This window comes from Psammomys obesus, unplaced genomic scaffold (genome assembly GCF_907164565.1).
Source record: "Psammomys obesus unplaced genomic scaffold, mPsaObe1.curated_primary_1811, whole genome shotgun sequence".
Classification (NCBI taxonomy): Eukaryota; Metazoa; Chordata; class Mammalia; order Rodentia; family Muridae; genus Psammomys; species Psammomys obesus.
Window position 1 is genome coordinate 18,988 of NW_026590269.1, and position 19,446 is coordinate 38,433.

The 19,446-nt window shown below is 40.9% G+C and overlaps 2 protein-coding genes across 2 annotated transcripts; both read left to right on the forward strand.

The window, feature by feature from the left end:
* The first annotated feature begins 10,288 nt into the window (after positions 1-10,288).
* Taf7 (TATA-box binding protein associated factor 7) lies at positions 10,289-12,525 on the forward strand. Its single transcript, XM_055606761.1, has 2 exons — positions 10,289-10,503; positions 10,918-12,525. The coding sequence occupies exon 2, from the start codon at positions 10,979-10,981 to the stop codon at positions 12,002-12,004; it is 1,026 nt and encodes a 341-aa protein (XP_055462736.1). The 5' UTR covers positions 10,289-10,503; positions 10,918-10,978; the 3' UTR covers positions 12,005-12,525.
* Positions 12,526-17,284: 4,759 nt separating this feature from the next.
* LOC129676403 (mitochondrial ornithine transporter 2-like) lies at positions 17,285-18,097 on the forward strand. Its single transcript, XM_055606745.1, has one exon. The coding sequence runs from the start codon at positions 17,300-17,302 to the stop codon at positions 18,095-18,097; it is 798 nt and encodes a 265-aa protein (XP_055462720.1). The 5' UTR covers positions 17,285-17,299.
* Positions 18,098-19,446: the final 1,349 nt, after the last annotated feature.

A 19,446-nucleotide genomic window follows, 5' to 3' on the forward strand; every position in this document is an offset into this window, starting at 1 on the left:
CAGTAGGTTCGTGGTCGTAGGAGCAGAACAAAGACTGCAGGAAGGGAGGCGGTGCTTCCTGCGCTTTTTGCGCCTGCCCCGTGGGCGACTTCCTATCCACGCAGCAGTGGAGCCGCCAATTCACTCCCTGGGAGTGCTCCCAGCTTTCCAGGAAGAAACAACGAACACCTCACTCCGAGTCACAAACATCCTGACGATGATGACCAGGACATTCTAAGCGGAAAGCAGGAGAGGGCGACGGAAACGAAGAGGTCCCAGCAGAGCGCAGGGAGGCCGTGCATTCCTCGGTTGGGTTGAAAGTCCGCGGGGATAACCGGGGCAGAATGGCCACGGACTGACTGGACGACAGCGGCACCCAGAGGTCCAGGGTGGTACGTACCGCAAGTTGCTTCTGAAATCCCTGCGGAGACCACTTTGCTTCATTTCCCGGATTTGTATTAGAATATCAGCTAATAACGTGAAGAGTATAGATTGCAATTTCTTTTTTTTTTTTTTTTTTTGGAAAATAATTATTAAAACTTTTTTTCACTAAGTTTAAGCGAAGTAATCTAATCTATTAGAGTTCGACTTAAGAAACACATAAAATTTTTCCTCGATAATTTTTTTCCGATGCTGAGTATCAAGGGCAGGACCTTGCGCTTGCCTAGACAAGCAGTGCACATACCCCGCCCTTGACACTAAAATTTGAAGATGAAACACTGATGAAATATTCTTCTTTGGAAAAAAACTGGGAGACTCAGGAGACAGGAGACCCAACACAGGTTCGAAATTAGCTAGGTCTGCACGGAGAGTTCCAAGCCAGCAATGGTGACATAAAGAGACATTATCTGAACATAAAAGAGTTCTCTTTACTAGAGAAATTCTCCACTGTAAAAAGATACATCATAAAAAATAATTCCTACAGTTGAGATGGCTCAGTGGGTAAAACAGCTCGCTGGGCAAGCATGAGGATCTTAGTCTAAATACCTAGCAGCCGTATAAAAGTTGATGGTCACACTGCCCCTGTAACCCCAGCTCTGTGCGGAGGTGGAGACCCAGATCTCCGGGGCTTGCTGCCTGCCAGCCTAGCTCCAGGTTCAGCGACAGATCCTCAATTGGGGTGTACCAATTGAAAGTGAAAGGAGAGGACATGCTACGACTTCCTCTGGCTTCCACTTGTACGAACGGGCAGTTGAGGGCCTTTGTGCACTGGCAAACACACACAAAATAAAATAAATTCTTACTGTAAATTCAAACACATAACTTTCACTATAAAACATCAAAAACGTACAGAAATGAAAATAATTCAGAACTGTGTTAATTTAAAATTTTACCTTTGATATCTATCCTAGCTCTTCCAATACACATAGACTTTAAAAATTTCACAAATAATCAGCTCCTTTGTGGATATTATTAGTTACTCATAGCATTTTACTAAAACATACAGTTTAGATATCCACTGTCTGTATACACTGTGGTGGGTTATCAACCAGAAAAGATTGCCTGTACACAGGCAAGAGAAAGTATTAGTCCGCCAGCTACTACACTGGGTGTTCAGGATCCCAGTGTGACCCTGAGTCTTTCTCAGGATGGGATTTTAAGCACAAAAACAATACAAAACAAAACAAAAAACCCCCATGTCCTGGGTTGACATACTTCAGTTAACTCAAGAACAGTTAGCCAGAAGTACAGAAGACAAAAAACAAGGTTAGTACATTTAAAGACATTCCAAGAACTACAGACTTTGCTGGATTAGGTCTTTATTTTTGTTTTGGCAGGTAGCACTGTCTAGATGCCAAAATTTACAGAACCTGAATGGTTCTCCCATCATGGACTCCCATCACAGTCAGGTCTTTGTCCCTGTTACATACCCAAAGAGAAGATGAACCCAGTCACAACTGTGTAGGTTCTGATAAATCTAAAAAGAACAACAAACAAACAAAAACAAAATTTGTTTTTAAAAATAATTATTTGTTAGGATTATAAGCTTAAAATTATAACCATAGGGCAGTCTCCCGATCGTGGTATTATTTTGAGTTAAATATTTGTGAGTATGTTGGGGGTGGAATAGTTCTGTGCCATGTTTAATGCTGTCTCCAGTAGATTCTTCTTTCACAATTGTGACAACCGAAATGTTTGGACATTAATGAAGGTCACTTCCTTCCCACCACTTTCAGGAACATAGGTTAGCCGTATTTACATGTGGAGTATTGCTGAGCCAAGGACACGTGACCTTGTTAGTCACATGAAATCAAAAGGCAGGCTTTCCCCTGCATTCAGTCCCAGGAACCACGACAAATACAACTAATTAAACAAGTAAGTTAGTAAGTGTGATGGCTAACATTGTCAACCTGATTGCATCTGGAATCCAGGAAAACCCAAGCCACTGGGACCTTCTGTGAGAGATTTTTTTTCATTAGATTATTTGAAGCTGCAAGATTCACTCTAAGTGTGGGCAGCACCTTCTGGGGACAGCGCAGGTAAAGGGAAGGAAGGAGGAACTTTTCTCCCTTGTTGCCCTCACTCTTACTGGCAAGTTTGGCCTCTCCTCTGTCAGACCGACATTGTTAGATTACCCTAATAACATCCTTTAGTTCAACCTGATAAATCTCCCTTTAACACACACACACAGCCGGGTTATCCTAGCACTCAGGGAGGCAGAGGCAGGAGGATCTCTGGTCTGTACAGTGAGCGCACACACACACACACACACACACACACACACACACACACACACAGTCAGTTTTGTTCCTTTTGGAGAATCCTGACTAATACAGTAAATAGGGCTTGGAAAGCACTATTCTCTCAATCCATCATAAACAAGGGTGGACGTTCTTCACTGACTGCTGGAGTGTAAGAGCATGTGGAAGCTTACAAGCTCAGGGAACAAAGCTGAAAGAACAACAGATGAGGCACAAATGTATTCGGTCACGGATAGAGGCAATGGTATATACGTGAAGATCTGAACTCTCCAATCAGTAATCCTTAGCCATGTTTGGCAACTGAGCACTTGATATGTGGCTAGTTTAAACTGGGGTGTGTTGTAAGCGCAAAACACACCCTAGATTTGAAGATTTAATTCAATGTAAGAATGTAAAGCACATCATTAATAATTTTTGCATTGGTGATTTATTATATTTTCGATACATGGGTTCAGTTATTTGTACTTGCTTATTTTTTCCATTTTATTGTGATTACCAGATAATATTTAATTAAGTGGTTTTAAAGTAATGCTAATAAAGATCATAATATTGCACATGCTAGGCAGGCAGTCTATTACCGAGTTACCTCTCATGCCTCTAAAGACTTAAAATCGCATCTATGGCTCCCACATCATAGTTTTATTTTTTACTTTTTATATAGAAAGCATCCTACTTGGCATAGGAACTGCTGTATATTTTTAGTTAACTCGCTTTTTAACTTTAAATATATATGGTGATTTAGTTATATACATGCTTTCCTTTGGGCAGTATGTTTGCTCTTTCCTCACTGTAGTGGCTATTTTTGGCTCTTAATGTGACTGCATCTGGAATTAACTAAAAACCCCAAATGGAGAGGCACACCTATGAGAGATTTTTGTTTAATATGAAATGGGAATGTCCACTTCTAATCTGGACCTTTGAGGGGGGAAGATACAACTTTAATCCAGATGTTTCCAGATGGGAAGATACACTTTTAATCTAGATTTTTTGAGGTGGGAAGATCTAGCTTTAATCTGGGCACACATTCTGCTGGCAGCCTCTGTAAGTACATGGAAGGAGGAAGCTCTTACTCTTTTCCTGCTTGCTCTCTCCTCAATAACAAATCCATTTCTTCACGGGTATTAGAACCTATTTCTGGATTACAGTATATACTGAAGACCAGCCTCATGAACTAAAGAACTACTGGATTCTTGGAGTGTTAATTCATAGGCAGTCATCCTTGGTTTAGCCTATTAGTCATTCTAATAAATTCACACACACACACATGAATTTCAAAGTAAAAATATATACATAAATAAGTATATATATATACACACACTTTGAATTAAATCTTAAAATCTTCAAAATTAAATCTAGGGTATGCTTTACACTTACAACACATCCCAGTTTAAACTACCCGCATATCAGGTGCTCAGAGAGACAGAGATTCATTTTATAAGTTTTGTTACTCTAATACATTCACTCCTAATTTAATTTCAAAGTATAGGCAGATGCTCTCTCATTACACACACACACACACACACACACACACACACATATATACATACATATATATATACTTCTAAAGTATAGCTACCCTCTTATAAAGGATTCTAAAGGTTTCTAAGGGAAATTGTCAAGTAAGATGGGACTAACAGTTGCTTATTATTCTCTTTCATCATAAAAAGGAAGCTCTCAGAAAGCTTATTACTGCCCTATAGTTGTTTACCCCAAATCTTTGCTTCACCAGCATTACAAATATACGATGGAACATGTGTACTTTTTTTGTATTTCAGAATTTTTCTGTGTACACACTGGATTTTGAAAAAAGAAACGTATTTTCAAGATATTAAGATAATGGTAATGTGGTGAAGTCCTCTGTTAAGGTCAATACAGTTTCCCTCTAAAGAACAGCATTTAGAAAACATATAAAACTTATCATCCTGCACGAAACTAAAGTCTAAGTGGATCAAAGACCTCAACATAAAACCAGACACACTAAACATCTTAGAAGAAAAAGTGGGGAAAGAGCCTTGAACTCTTTGGCACAGAAGACAACTTTCTGAACAGAACACCATCATCACAGGCTCTAAGAGCAACAATCAATAAATAGGACCTCATGAACCTGAACATCTTCTGTAAAGCAAAGGACACTGTTGTCATAACAAAAAGACAGCCTACAGACTGGGAATGGATCTTCACCAACCCTATATCTGACAGAGGGATAATATCCAGAATATATAAAGAACTCAATAGGTTAAATATCAACAAATCAAGTAATCCAATTAAAAATAGGGTACAGAGCTAAACAGAGAATTCTCAATAGAGGAATATCGACTGGCAGAGAAACACAGAAATGCTTAACATCCTCAGTCATCAGGGAAATGCAAATCAAAACGACCCTGAGATTTCACCTTACCTCTATCAGAATGGCTAAGATAAAAAACTCAAGTGACAACACATGCTGGAGAGGATGTGGAGAAAGGGGAATCCCCTCCATTGCTGGTGGGAATGTAAACTTGTACAACCACTTTGGAAATCAATCTGGTTATTTCTCAATTAGGAATAGTGCTTCCTCAAGATCCAGCTATACAGGGACTGTCTCTGAAGTGAACTCAGTGGCTGGCTCTTTGACCTCCCCGCCCCAAGGGAGAAGCAGCCTTGCTAGGCCACAGAGGAGGACACTGCAGCCAGTCCTGAAGAGACCTGATAAGCTAAGGCAGATGGAAGGGGAGGAGGACCTCCCCTATCAGTGGACTTATAGAGGGGTAGGGAGGGGATGAGGGAGGGAAGGTGGGATTGGGACGGAATGAGGGAGGGGGCTACAACTGGGATACAAAGTAAATAAACCATAATATATATATATATATATATATATATATATATATATATATATATATATATAAATTTAATAAAAAGAAGAGTTAAAAAAAAGATCCAGCTATAGCACTCCTAGGCATATATCCAAAATATGATCAAGTATACAACAAGGACATTTGCTCAACATGTTCTTGCAGCTTTATTTTTAATAGCTGCAATAGAAGCAACCCAGATGCCCCTCAATTGAGGAATGAATACAGAAATTGTGGTACATTTACACAATGGAATACTACTCAGCAGTTAAAAACAAGGAAATCATGAAATTTGCAGGCAGATGGTGGGAACTAGAAAAGATCATCCTGAGTGAGGTATCCCAGAAGCAGAAAGACACACATGGTATATACTCATTTATAAGTGGATATTAGATATATAATATAGGATAATCATACTAAAATCTACACACCTAAAGAAGCTAAGCAAGAAGGAGGACCCTGGGTAAGGTGATCGATCAATCATCACTCAGAAAGGCAAATAGGACAGACATCGGAAGAGAGAGAAAACAGGAAACAGGACAGGAGCCTATCACAGAGGGCCTGTGAGAGACTTTACCCAGCAAGGTATCAAAGCAGATGCTGAGACTCATAGCCAAACTTTGGGCAGAGTTCAGGGAATCTTATGAAAGAAGGGGGAGATAAGACGTTGGGGTGGGGGACAGGAGCTCCACAAGAAGAACAACAGATCAAAAAAAAAAAAATCTGGGCACAGGGATCTTTTCTGAGACTGATACTCCAAGCAAGGACCATGCATGGAGATAACCTAAAACCCCTAGAACCCCTGCACAAATGTAGCCTATTTCTCCAAGTGAGTTCCCCAGTAATGAGAACAGGGACTGTCTCTGACATGAATTTAGTGGCTGGCTCTTTGATTACCTCCCCTTGATGGGGGAGCAGCCTTACCAGGCAACAGAGAAAGACAATGCAGCCAGTCCTGATGAGACCTAATAGGCTATGTTCAGAGGGAAGGGGAGGAGTACCTCCCCTATCAGTGGACTTGTGAAGGGGCATGGGAGGAGATGAGGGAGGAAGGGTGGGATTGGGAGTGGATGAAGGAAGGGACTACAGCTGGGATACAAAGTGAATAAACTGTAATATATAAAAATAAATAAACTAAAAAAAGAAAACATGTAAAACTCAAAATCAAATGATACATTTCAGAACCAAAGGAGGCAGATGCTTAAGGAAACCTTTAGATCAGCCAGTTATCCCTGGGTAGTGAGAATTTCATGAATTTATTTCAAGTTAACTTTTGTGGAAAGAATATTTGAGCATCAAACTCACAGGGAATGAAATGAAAAGTAATATTTGGATTCTTTTTTTATGTATAACCACAGGTTTACAGTTTCTATGGTTAGGTAAAGCACAGTCCAGAGATCAGCATCTACAGGTACAAGTATTATTAAAAGTTATAGAAACTTTTTCACTAAAAAAAAGACTGAATAGGTTAATTGGTGTGGTGCCTTGAATGAGGATGGTTCCTACAGGCCATTTTAATTTCCTCTCATGATAAAGTATGACAGTCTACTTAAAAAATATTCAAACATGGGGGCTGGAAAGATGGCTCAGAGGTTAAGAACATTGGCTATTCTTCCAAAGGTCCTGAGTTCAATTCCCAGCACCCACATGGTGGCTCATAACCATCTATAGTGAGATCTGGTGCACAGGCACATATGCAGGCAGGATGCTGCATACATAATAAATAAATAAATCTTTAAAAAAAGCACTGGCAAAATATTCAAACATACTGTATTAGATTTTAGCCCCCCCGCCCCGCCTTTTTTTGACATAGGGTTTCTTTGTGTAGCCCTAGCTATTCTAGAACTCATCTCTCTGTATAGAACAGGCTGGCCTTAAACTCTCAGAAAGCCAATTCCCCACTGAATACTGGGATTAATGACATGAACCAGTGCTTGGCAGATTTTAGTTCCTTTGACAAGATATCTTATATAAACAACTTAACAGAAGTAAGGACTTATTTTGCTTGCTTGATCTCTCCTTGATATCACTGTCTTCAGTCCTAGGCTGCCTGGCTCCATGTTTCTAGGCCTGCTGTGTAGTTCAGCCTAATGCCAGAAGCGTACGTGACAGTAGAGATGTTATGTTTATAGTGGTCAAGAAGTGAAGAGAGATGACGCAAGGACAAGAAAGACTGTCCCAGGGAATGTCCCCATCATCCTTTCTCTACTAGACCTCACCTCCTACTTTTTACCACATCCCAGTAATTTCACGTTATCCATTAATGCTCTGTCTTGTGAGTGCTGGTATTAAAAGTGCTGATCATCTGGGGCTGGAGAGATGGCTCAGAGGTTAAGAGCACTGTCTGCTCTTCCAGAGGTCCTGAGTTCAATTCCCAGCAACCACATGGTGGCTCACAACCATCTATAATAGGATCTGGAGCCCTCTTCTGTCATGCAAATGTACATGCAAATAGAGCACGCATATGTAAAATAAAGAAATAAATCTTTTAAAAAAAAAGTGCTGATCATCAAGCCTGGCTCCTGTGTTCTTGTATTAGGGACTGGAACAGAATGAACAAGACAAAGCGTTTTACCATGAAGTCAATTAAGTACATTAAAACAAACAAACAAACAAACAAAAAACCCAAAAAAACAAGATGAATTTTGGAAATGATAACTACATTTTAAGAGGGTCATTTTAATTTAGATATGGTTAGTATTTTAGAAGACATAAATCAAATGGCTTTCATTTACCATCACAAGACCCAACTAAAACAGTAAGTAAAAATGGATACCAAGAAGTGGAAACAACAGGTTTGATGGAGCATCCCTTTGATACTGGTGCTCATGGGTCAGGGACAGGTGGGTTAGGGTGAGGTTGAGGGCAGATAAGGCTGCATAGTGAGACCCCGTTGTTTTAAAAGAATGAAAACCCCAACCATTCGATTTTACCAATGAAGACTCAGGAGCCAAATGCTGGGGTGAAAACCTCCTAGCTCAGAGAGGCAGAGAAAGCATCCAGGTGACCCCCTTACTCAGTTCACATCCCAGAAGAAAAAGGCCAAAAGCCCAAAGCTAAAATCTTGCTAGCTCACCCAATAGCTCAGGAGGAAAAAGTCAAAAGGTTAAAAATCAAACAGCCAAAGAGGTGGAAATTCCCAAAGAGCTGAAGCGCTCAAGCGCTAAAGCCCTCTTCTTCTCCATGCTGTCTACCCTTCAACTCAAAGTCCCTCCTTTCAGCTGGTTACTTGCTGACCTCTTGACCTTTGGTTAACTTTATTAAATCCTGTGTACAGAAAGCTCTTGGATTAAAAGTGTGTGCTAGGGCTGAGCCACACCATAATTTCCTGTTTACAATAAACAGAAAGGTCTCGGATTAAAAGAGTGTGTTAGGACTGAATCACACCAAACATGAAACAGGTTTTTACAGTTCACAATCTCTGGGATCACAGTGGGATCAAATAACCTGCAAAAAGACCCTGTCTCAAACAAAACAAAAGAGTGGAATCTGTCATTTTATTCTAAAGTACCATCCCACAAGCTGATGAACTTTAGTATCCATAGTACAAACAGATCAAAGTAGTAAGACAGTAAAGAAGTAAACCAAATTCTAAAGTAATTAAAAAATTACTTGCCAGTAAGAGCCAGGATATATGCTGGGGATGGTGGCTGTTATCCCAGCACTTGGAAGACTGATTGGGCCAGAAGGATCACTAGGAGTTCAAGGTTCTGTCTCAGTAGGGCCACAGAAACAATGTATCAAAAAAGATTAAAAAAAAAAAAAAGCTCCCCAAATTACACTTCAACTGTAACAGGGCCCCAGACCTTAGCACAAGTGACTCCATGATGAAAGTACCATTGATCATATAGACAATACTAACCGCCAAACGAAAACAAAGCCCTAAATCATCAAATTCCGTAGTTCTGGGAAAGTGTCTAAATGAATTAGCTTTGCTTTTTGGCTTCTGTAGTTTTGCTTCTGGCTAACTGTTCTTGTTAACTTAAGTATGTCAATACAGGACTCTTTTTTTTTTCTTCCCCTTTTCTTGATTTAAAGCTCACCCTGAGAAAGGCTCCGAGCTACACTGGGATCCAGAACACTCAGTGGCTAGCTAATACAGACTTTCTCTCGGCTTAAACCCATATCCCAGCAGTCTTCTCTGGTGGATATCCTACAATACTAGTGTTTCAGACAATTCTGTTCTAAATGAACCTGTGCCATCATAAAAGCATTTGCTTACATTTACCTTTTAGACATATTACCAGAAAGATCATATCATATATCACACCTGGTCCTCTGGAGTCCCTCAAAATACAAACGAGCCTAAAGGCTTAGATCCTCTCAAGGAACCTTCATAATAACACGATTATACACTTAGCGTTCTATAGTTAACAGGTTATTGTCTCACTCCGCTGGTTTGGGTACTTTACAGTTTGCTTTGTGATTAGTTCCCAAAGCTAGTAGCGGAGACCGACTGGGTACGCCCTGGAAGTAAAGATGCTTTCTGCAAGGACGCCCATTATCTCCGGTAATCACTCGCTAGACTAGAAACTGTCCCGCCCCACGACTTCATAAAAGTGCTGTCTTAGGGGGCAAACTTATGTCTTTCTTTTTGGAACTCTCAGCTTTCATTTCCAACCCAAAACGTTTCCTAAAACACGGTAATCCCGTACAGGGTAAGAAGAAACAGTACAATTTCAAGACTGCGCCTGCGCGCGCCGTGACGCCAGTACTTCCGGCCCGCTGCCGTCAGCTCCGCCGCGTCTACTTCCGGTCTGTGACGTAGCGCTTCATTCCCTGCTTGTTTTCTCCGGTGACGGGAGGAGAGTGGATCCGGTCTGCGCGGGAGTCTGGCGCTCGGCGTGGAGGGGCAGCGAGGTTTCGCGCCGCGGGTCTGAGCCGTTTCGTTGGCGGCCGAAATCGCGGAGAAACCGAAAGGCAGCCGCGCCGCTCCGCGCCGCTCCCCGCCGCTTCGCTCAGGCTGCGAAAAGCCGAGTCGCCAGTGAACTGTAAGTACGCGGGGCAAAGCGGGTTCACTGCACCTCTGCTTTTTAAATACCTTGTTGGAGAGAATTTGTGGGTTGAGACAGTCACTTCGCAGTTACGCAGGCGCCTGTAACTAAACCCTTTGTAACTAAACGTCTGTACCTAAAGCCCCTCAGGCGCTGCCGTTTCCTTTGCTGTTGGCGTTATGCGGCAGCGGGATCTAGAAGCGCAAATTGGTATTGCATCTAGTAGACTAATGAATTTAATGGGGAAAATGCCAAAGGGGCTGCAGATTTAGAGATAAGAAATGAAACTTAAGACAGAATAGACACTAGCTCATGTTCCACTTAGTTGCTATTTTCCTTAGACTCTGTAATTAACAGCTTAAATTATACTTAGTAATAGTGTTTGTTTTTTTTTTTTCTTTACTCTTGTAGGAGCTGGAATTTTTTAGTGCAGCAAGTATTTATTTGAAAAATAACTCAGAAGGAATTAAGGATGAGTAAGAGCAAAGATGATGCACCTCATGAACTGGAGAGCCAGTTTATCATACGATTTCCCCCCGAATATGCCGCTACTGTGAGGAGGGCAGTGCAGTCTGGACACGTCAACCTGAAAGACAGACTAACTATTGAATTACATCCCGATGGCCGTCATGGAATTGTCAGAGTGGATCGAGTTCCATTGGCCTCAAAATTGGTAGATTTGCCTTGTGTTATGGAAAGCTTAAAAACTATTGATAAAAAAACCTTTTACAAGACAGCCGATATCTGTCAGATGCTTGTATCCACAGTAGATGGTGATTTATACCCTCCGGTGGAGGAACCGGTTGCCACTGCTGATCCCAAAGCCAGCAAGAAAAAAGATAAGGACAAAGAGAAAAAGTTTGTTTGGAACCATGGAATTACTCTACCTCTTAAAAATGTCAGAAAAAGAAGGTTCCGGAAGACCGCAAAGAAAAAGTATATCGAATCTCCAGACGTAGAAAAAGAAGTGAAGCGGCTGCTGAGTACAGATGCAGAAGCTGTCAGTACTCGTTGGGAGATAATTGCTGAAGATGAAACGAAGGAGACAGAAAACCAAGGCCTTGATATCGCCTCTCCAGGAATGTCTGGCCGCAGGCAGGGCCATGACTCCTTAGAACACGATGAGCTTCGAGAGATATTCAATGACCTCAGCAGCAGCAGTGAGGATGAAGAAGATGTAAACATCATTGATACTGAGGAAGATCTGGAGAGACAGCTACAAGACAAGCTAAATGAATCAGATGAACAGCCCCAGGAAAACAAAGGAACTAATCAGTTGGTTATGGGGATTCAGAAACAGATTGATAACATGAAAGGCAAGCTCCAAGAGACCCAAGACAGGGCAAAGCGCCAGGAGGATCTCATCATGAAAGTAGAAAACCTGGCTCTCAAGAACAGGTTTCAGGCTGTTCTGGATGAACTCAAACAAAAGGAAGACCGGGAAAAGGAGCAGCTTAGCTCTTTGCAAGAAGAGCTAGAATCACTTCTAGAGAAGTGAGAATGTTGATTTGAATTCTTAGATTAGTCAGCTTGAGAAATATTTTCATAGTAAGATCTCATAGTTCTTATTTCCTATAATGCTAAGAGTTTTGTTGATTTTTTTTTTTCCCTCAGAACCAGTGTGCTGGGTTTTCATTCTTGAAGTAGGATTACATAGGCAGGTTTATTGTGAGAAAGTTGTATGTAAGATGAGTGAAAAGAATACTTGAGCTTCAATCACTTCACCATAGGATTTTTTTTTACTGTAGTGTGTTTCCCAGAAGTTTCTATTCCTTTTATTTGGTGCTAAGATGAGTAAGAAGCTAACCTACAGGCAGTGAAGTAAGTTCCTGTGTTTGTTGTTTATTTTTTAAAATCTGTTAATCATCTCTTTCTCTAGATGTCCAGATAGACAGACATATAGACATATAAACAGATAATAGCTATTAGCTCCTCAGAAAGTTTCCATGTTATAGAAATGCAAGTTATTTCATAAAGTTGTTTCTTATACAATTAAAGCTGCTAATTTTCACGTTATAATTTTATCTTGTTCTTTGATAATAGTGCAAGTTGAGGTGGGTTCACGGAGTTTAAAGACTGAATGGTGTGTTCATATTTGTTGTTAAAGGTACATGCTGGTTTTGTGTGTGTGTGTGTGTGTGTGTGTGTGTGTGTGTGTGTGTGTTTTCAGAAAAAGGAATACATAGAGGTAAGAAAATGGTGAAAGTCATCTTTGAATTAAGGTTCAAGTCCACCTGCTCCATCTGGAGGTGTGAAAACACTGAGTCTAGAGCCTTCTAAAACTACCCTATTTTCATCGATGAACATCTGTATGTTTTTATTAAGCACTAAGGTTATCAAAAACACTGGAAGCAATTAAACTGGTTATCAGATAAACCATTCCACTTCCTTAGAGTATATTTTTAACTACTGCCAGCTTAATTGCTACAATTATTTAATAGGCTGATGTTTGTTCATATTAATTCATTAGTATTTCCCATTATGAAAGCCTGTATCCTGGTCTGATACTGTCAAATTTTTATACACTTAATTTTTCTCCAAAGCATTTAATGTTTTACAATTGAGAAAAAGTTAGATTAATAAGGTACATAGTTAAAATTAATTTTTGTCCTATTGATTTGTAAAACTTCAGTTGGAAAATACTTGCTTCATCAAACAATCAGTTCTCAGGAACCGTTAGTAGTGAAGTGTTTAAAAATCAAGTATTATGATGTCGAGTCCAGAATCAAACTTCTTAATACTTACAAGTAATATTCCTCACAGCTGGTCATTTATCTTTACCAAAATATTTTTGTGCTCTCATGACTGCAGTGTAGCTTAAGAAAGATTCTCTCAATATCTGGCTTTAGAATATTACGATCAGAAAATATCTTTTTGATTTTGTTTTTTTAAACAAAGTGGCTAGTGACAAATTCTTAGTAGATTTAAGGTATTTTACTTAAAGAATTGTCACTAGAGAAGACAGTATTTTGTCAAACATTTCTTACTGAGATCTGGTTACATATAATGCCTGAATGCTATCAGTATTGGAAGGATGTTGGATGCACATTTTTTATTAACAAAATATCCTGCTGGTCAGGTCCTGGTTCAGTTAGCTCACTTGGATTCTCAAATCTATAATTTAAGTCTGATATGAACTTAGATTTAGTATATTCAGCTGTGTCCTGGAAATGCTTAAAAGCCACCCCCTGGCAAGCCAACTATATGTGTTCAAAATGGAAGTCATCCAGCCCCTTTCATTGAGAACTTGCCCTTCTGATTTGCTACTGCCAGCTGTCACAGCAACTGAAGCCCACAACTATAGTCTTAACACCTTGATGTCAAAGCACACCTGTGTGTATCATGGATCAGTGATTTTATTGTGTGATTTTTGGGCCACATACTTTGTAGCAAATTGTTTGCTTCAGTTTTCTTATCTCTGAAACTGAGGTGATAGTATTACCAGCTTCATAGGGCTATTGGATTGATTTAAATCATATGACAGACTTAGAACAATGCCTGGAATATGGTAAACTGGATTGGATCATAGTAAGCATTAAACAGTCTTTTGTATTAGAGAGTGATAGAAATGACAGTAAAGTGTTTACAAAGAAATTATTTCTTAATTTTAAAAATTTTATCTTTTAATTTTCAATTATTTGTTTGTTTGTTTTATGAATGACTCATGGTGTAGCCCAGGATGGACTTGGACACAATACTCCTGTCTCATTCAAGTGCTGGGAATACAGGTGGTGAGGCCTGGCTTAGAAAAATGGTTGTTTTAAAGTGCTTGGCCAAGTGGACACTGAGGCCAGGATTCTTCTTCCCAGACCAAGCACACCAAGGAAACTGGGCTCACTCCTCATGCAGCAGACAGTTCTGCAGGGGGACCCATGTCCCCTACAGAGCTGTGCATGGATCACCAAATGTCCACTTGGAGCTTCCTTGGGACTGCATTTTCTCACTAACCAACTTGTGTCAGCCAGTTTGTTTCTACGGTTCTCATACTTTAAGACGCAGTTTAGAAGCAGGGACTGTAAGAGTATACAGGCCTTCCTGAAATGTGTGATGCAGCAGAGCACAGCTGAAAATGAGACAAGCTGCACACACAGACAGGGCTTCCCACCCCTGTGGCCGGCTGCACTCAGGTATGAATCACCTTAGACTCAATGAACATTAGAGCGAAATGATACTTTGAACAATCTTGTAAATAGACATCCTCACATTTGCATGCTCCAGGGGCATGTGTGTCTACAGCAAGGGCATGGCAGTTCCAGGATTGGGATTGTGGTCTCCTGACTTCCCCCGACTCCCTCCAGGATTTTGTCCTGAGGATGGATGAAGTCTCTGTTTACTCATAGTGCCATTGCTGACCATATAGAGAAGAGATGAGGCTATAGTTGAACCAACTGGTAAAGAATACTCAACTTGGCATTGCTCGTGTGCTGTTCAATTTAAATACATTGATCTTCCCCATCTGGAAAGAAAAAAAAAAAAGAAAATGGTTGTTTTAATTAGCTTTTGTTTTAGATTAAGCAAAGGCTCTAAATGTTTATAATTTGGAAAGTATTCTTCAAATATCTGCAGCATAAAAGTTGACTCAATGTATTTCTGTAGCCTTAATTATTTTGGAGCACCTTTATATTAATATTAAAAATGGCATAAGGAATGATTATCTGTTACATAAATATTAAAAGGTAAAGCATTAACTGAAGATTGAGATCCAAATAAATCCTGCATTATCGTGAAAGATTCACATTTCTCATGCGTATCTTGGCTAAGGAGTATGGTACAGAGATGAATATTTTTCAGTATTTCTGGGTTCATGAACAGGTGTTTTATTTTCCTGTTTGTATTTGCTGGGGTGGTGGGAGTGCTAGGCAGTTGCTATGTCACTGAGCTGCATGCAGATCTTGCCTCCATGAACACATTTTGAAGAAATAACACTTTAAAATACTAAAGATTCCCTATAAAGTAATTTAAATTACAAAGAAGCAACACCCTCTCATACCAACTAACTAGGACAATTTACATTAACATTTTAAGAAGCATTAGCGCACCTTTATTTGATGTGTCCATAACAGATTTATGCAGTTTTTTTAATAAAAAAATGATTTTGTTATATAGACCCTTTAGAAATCTTGTCTAAAAATATGAGTAGCCTTATCAGTGTGTGAATCTGTCATTTCCACAGTTTTTTCCTAATGTCACCATTGATATTAACTAACGGTAAGCATGGGATCTCATTAAAGTCTGTGCTCAGAGCTGTTGATTCCTATGATTTTTACCCTTTGAAGCCAGGTAACTTTCCCTGTCTCACAGAGATTAGAAAGTTTGTTTTTCTGTGTAAATTAAACCAGTGGAGGCCCCAACCCAGAACAGGCAAAGATTAAATGTGAAGGAGGTGAATGACAGCTTGAAAATGCAGGAATTTGTTTGCAAGCCTATATATATTTACTGTAGGGACCCTGTTAAGTCAGCGTTTAGGCGTACACATACACATTCAAGATTAGATGGTCGGGGACATGCCTGTTAAAAAGAGCACTCTTACAGAGGACCCTGTTAGGTTTCTAGTGCTTACATGGTAGATTACAACCAATCACAAGTGCAGATTGAAGGAATCCAACTCCCTTTAGATCCCCACAGGCACTGGGTTCTCAGTGGTGCACATACATGCAACATTCATAAAAAAACTTCTTTAAAAAATCTTAGAATATTATCTCCAGAAAAACATTTCCAGTGTCAACAGTTGCACGTCCTTCAAAGAGAGGCCATGTACTGCAAAACAAAAACAAAAACTGCCTACCTCTTACAGGCACAAGCTGATTTTTAATGCCTCACTGTTCTTGCTTTGTTTAATTTTGTTTGTGAGACAGGGTCTCTCTGTAGCTAGCCCTGGCTGTCCTGGAACTGGCTTTGTAGACTAAGCTGCCCTTGAACGGAGAGGTCTCCCAGTCTCTGTCTGGGATTAAAAGCATGTGCCACTACACCTGACTAAACCCTCACTTTAAAATGAAACATTTCAGCACTCTGACCCCAAGTTTGGTTATACCTCCAAGGTAGTGTATCTGTGGAACTCAGACCCTGCCTTCCCTTCCCTTTGTGCCATGGACTCGAACGTAGCAGCTCTCAAATAGTTTGTCTTAATTTTTGAGGCAGAGTTTCACTCTCCCTGGCTGGCATCAAACTCAAAGCTGGCCTCCAGCTTTTTGAATGCTGGAGTTAAAGGCATGTACCCCTGTGCATGGCCTGTCTTTTATTTCAAAGCTCTCTTCCTCTTGGTTGTGCCCTTTTAATTCAGACTGGATCAACTGAGAACATCTGTGACATTTTTCGCGGTAAGAAACGGGGAAATCTGGTCTTTAAAGGGGAAGCATCCTTCCAGCCTCAACTTGCTGTGGTATTGACGGTGAAGTAGCTGAGGTTCCGGCTAAGAAAGCACATGCTACCACTGATTTACACCCTCACTAAACGAAGAATCTCCTCGTACATAATTATGGGAGAAGTGGCCATATCACAATCACTGGAAGCATTCTGCTGCCGCCCGCGGGGACAGTGGGGCGCTGGTGGATGCGCGTGCTCGGGGGTTATTCCTGAGCGGCCAGGGTGGCCTTGGCAAGGAGACAGAGACACAAGGCTCACAGCGGCGGCCGTGGATGCCTACAGAAACTTGCCTTCTGACGACATCCATGGGGATGTGGACGAACATGAAGTCAACCGTGCCATCCAAACCGCCATAGACCTCACTGCGGGCGCTATAGGGGGCGCAGCGTGTGTGCTGACCGGGCAGCCCTTCGACACCATCAAAGTGAAGATGCAGACATTCCCCACCCTGTACAAAGGCCTCGCTGACTGCTTCCTAAAGACCTACAACCAAGTGGGTTTCTGGGGCTTATACAGAGGAACCAGCCCTGCACTGCTAGCCTACGTCGCCCAGAGCTCTATTCTATTCATGTGCTACGGCTTCTGCCAAGATTTTGTTAGGGAAGTGGCCAGAGTGGACGACAGTGAGGAGCTGAATGACTTGCAGAACGCTGCTGCTGGGTCAATGGCCTCTGCCTTTGCTGCACTGGCTCTCTGTCCCACTGAGCTCGTGAAGTGCCGGCTGCAGACCATGTATGAAATGAAGATGTCAGGGAAGATAAGACACAACTATAACACAATTTGGTCCATGGTTAAGAGTATCTTCATGAAGGAGGGTCCCTTAGGCTTCTATCGTGGATTCTCGACCACTCTAACTCAGGAAGTACCTGGCTATTTCTTCTACTTTGGGGGCTATGAACTCGGTCGATCATTTTTTGCATCAGGAGGATCAAAGGATGAACTAGGCCCTGTCCCTTTGATGTTAAGTGGAGGCTTTGCTGGGATCTGTCTCTGGCTTATCATATTCCCAGTGGACTCAATTAAATCCAGAATCCAGGTTCTTTCTATGTTTGGGAGGCAGGCAGGATTAATAGGAACCTTTATAAGTGTTGTGAGAAGTGAAGGAATATTAGCCTTGTATTCTGGAATGAAAGCCACTATAATTCGAGCCATTCCTTCCAATGCTGCTCTGTTTTTGGCCTATGAATACAGCAGGAGGGTGATGATACAAATTGCGGAAGAATACTGAAGTGTCTTGATGAACCCTTGTCTGAGCACACAAGTGTGAGAACCACAGCTCCAGATGTCAAAGATTTCAAGACCAACGACGAGTTTGATTGGGGATTTTGGGTTTGTCTTCCCTTCCTCAAATTTCAAACTTTGTGGAGAGATCTTTATATTATACAGTTTCTTCCCACAATCCCTCTGAAATAGGAAAATCACTGCCTTTGCTGGTGGTGGGATCCACAGGGTGAACCCGAGACCCTATGTACTTAATCGCGGTTATCAGGGCTTCTTCATAAACCTACATATGCATCTTGAATGGTTAGGTGTTGTGAGTGTGACATAACTTGGTTCCCTGTTTAGTTGCAAGTATCACCAACATCTAGAGTTGATCATATTTCATAAATATAGGCATTGTTTAATCTGTTCTAGATGTGAGTTACAGTTTAAGACCTGTTTAATTGTGCACCACACTAGGCTGCTAAAGTTTTTAAAGTTTTTTTAGGTGACCACCAAAACATTCCTGTTGATTTCTGAGAAAAAGTTGCACCTGCGTACCAGCATGGCTTCCACACTTGAGTAACATTTCAGAGTAGACATCCTGGATTTTGGATGTCTTAAATAGTATGGTTCATTTTCCAAGTATAGTTATATATTCTACACTGCTATGGCGCTGTTAGTTGGGGCCATGAGAATCAGGCATTTGGGAAGCAGTGTGGTCTTTACCTGCACTCATTTTCTCTCTTTCTTTCAGAGAAGCCAGGCTTTATATTGAGGAAGGAGCTAATGGGACGGGGGTATACTACTGTGCTTTGAGGATCCATGGAGGTGAAGAGAGTTCTAATTAGCTCCCTGTCTCTGGGTCTTGGCCTGGACAGGAATTCAGTGTTTTGTTGGTTCACTTAGGGGCTGTTGATTCACTTTAGATTACCCTTCGTTCTCTGTACCATCTCCTGTTCTTCCTGTAAACAGAAAGTAAAGAAGCCAAGAAAAGGTTTTGTTGTGTTTGGTGACAGAGAGCCCTGCTCGGTGAAGCCACTGCTTAGACAGTACTAGTGCACACCTCCTCCTAACATCATAGCAAGCAATGGGAAAAACGGCGCTTCACTCTTGAAGCTCACCTTGGGTCCATAACTGCGTGCAGTGCTGTCGGTGTTACAGCTTTCTAAATTTGGTTCTGGTGGTCAGTGAACTTTAATGACTGGATGTCGCAATATAAAATAATGAACCACAAGAAAAGTGGTTTTACTAAACTCTTATATACATCTAAAGAACAGACAATGCCTCCCATCAAAATTCCCAAATACACCAAAACAAGATGAAAGTGCCCCTCCCCAAATGGTGATTCAACTTCGTAACAGAGCCCTGGCTATC

Coding starts and splice junctions, on each gene's coding strand:
- Taf7 (XM_055606761.1), top strand. CDS start 10,979: ATGAGTAAGAGCAAAGATGATGCACCTCATGAACTGGAGAGCCAGTTT.
- LOC129676403 (XM_055606745.1), top strand. CDS start 17,300: ATGCAGACATTCCCCACCCTGTACAAAGGCCTCGCTGACTGCTTCCTA.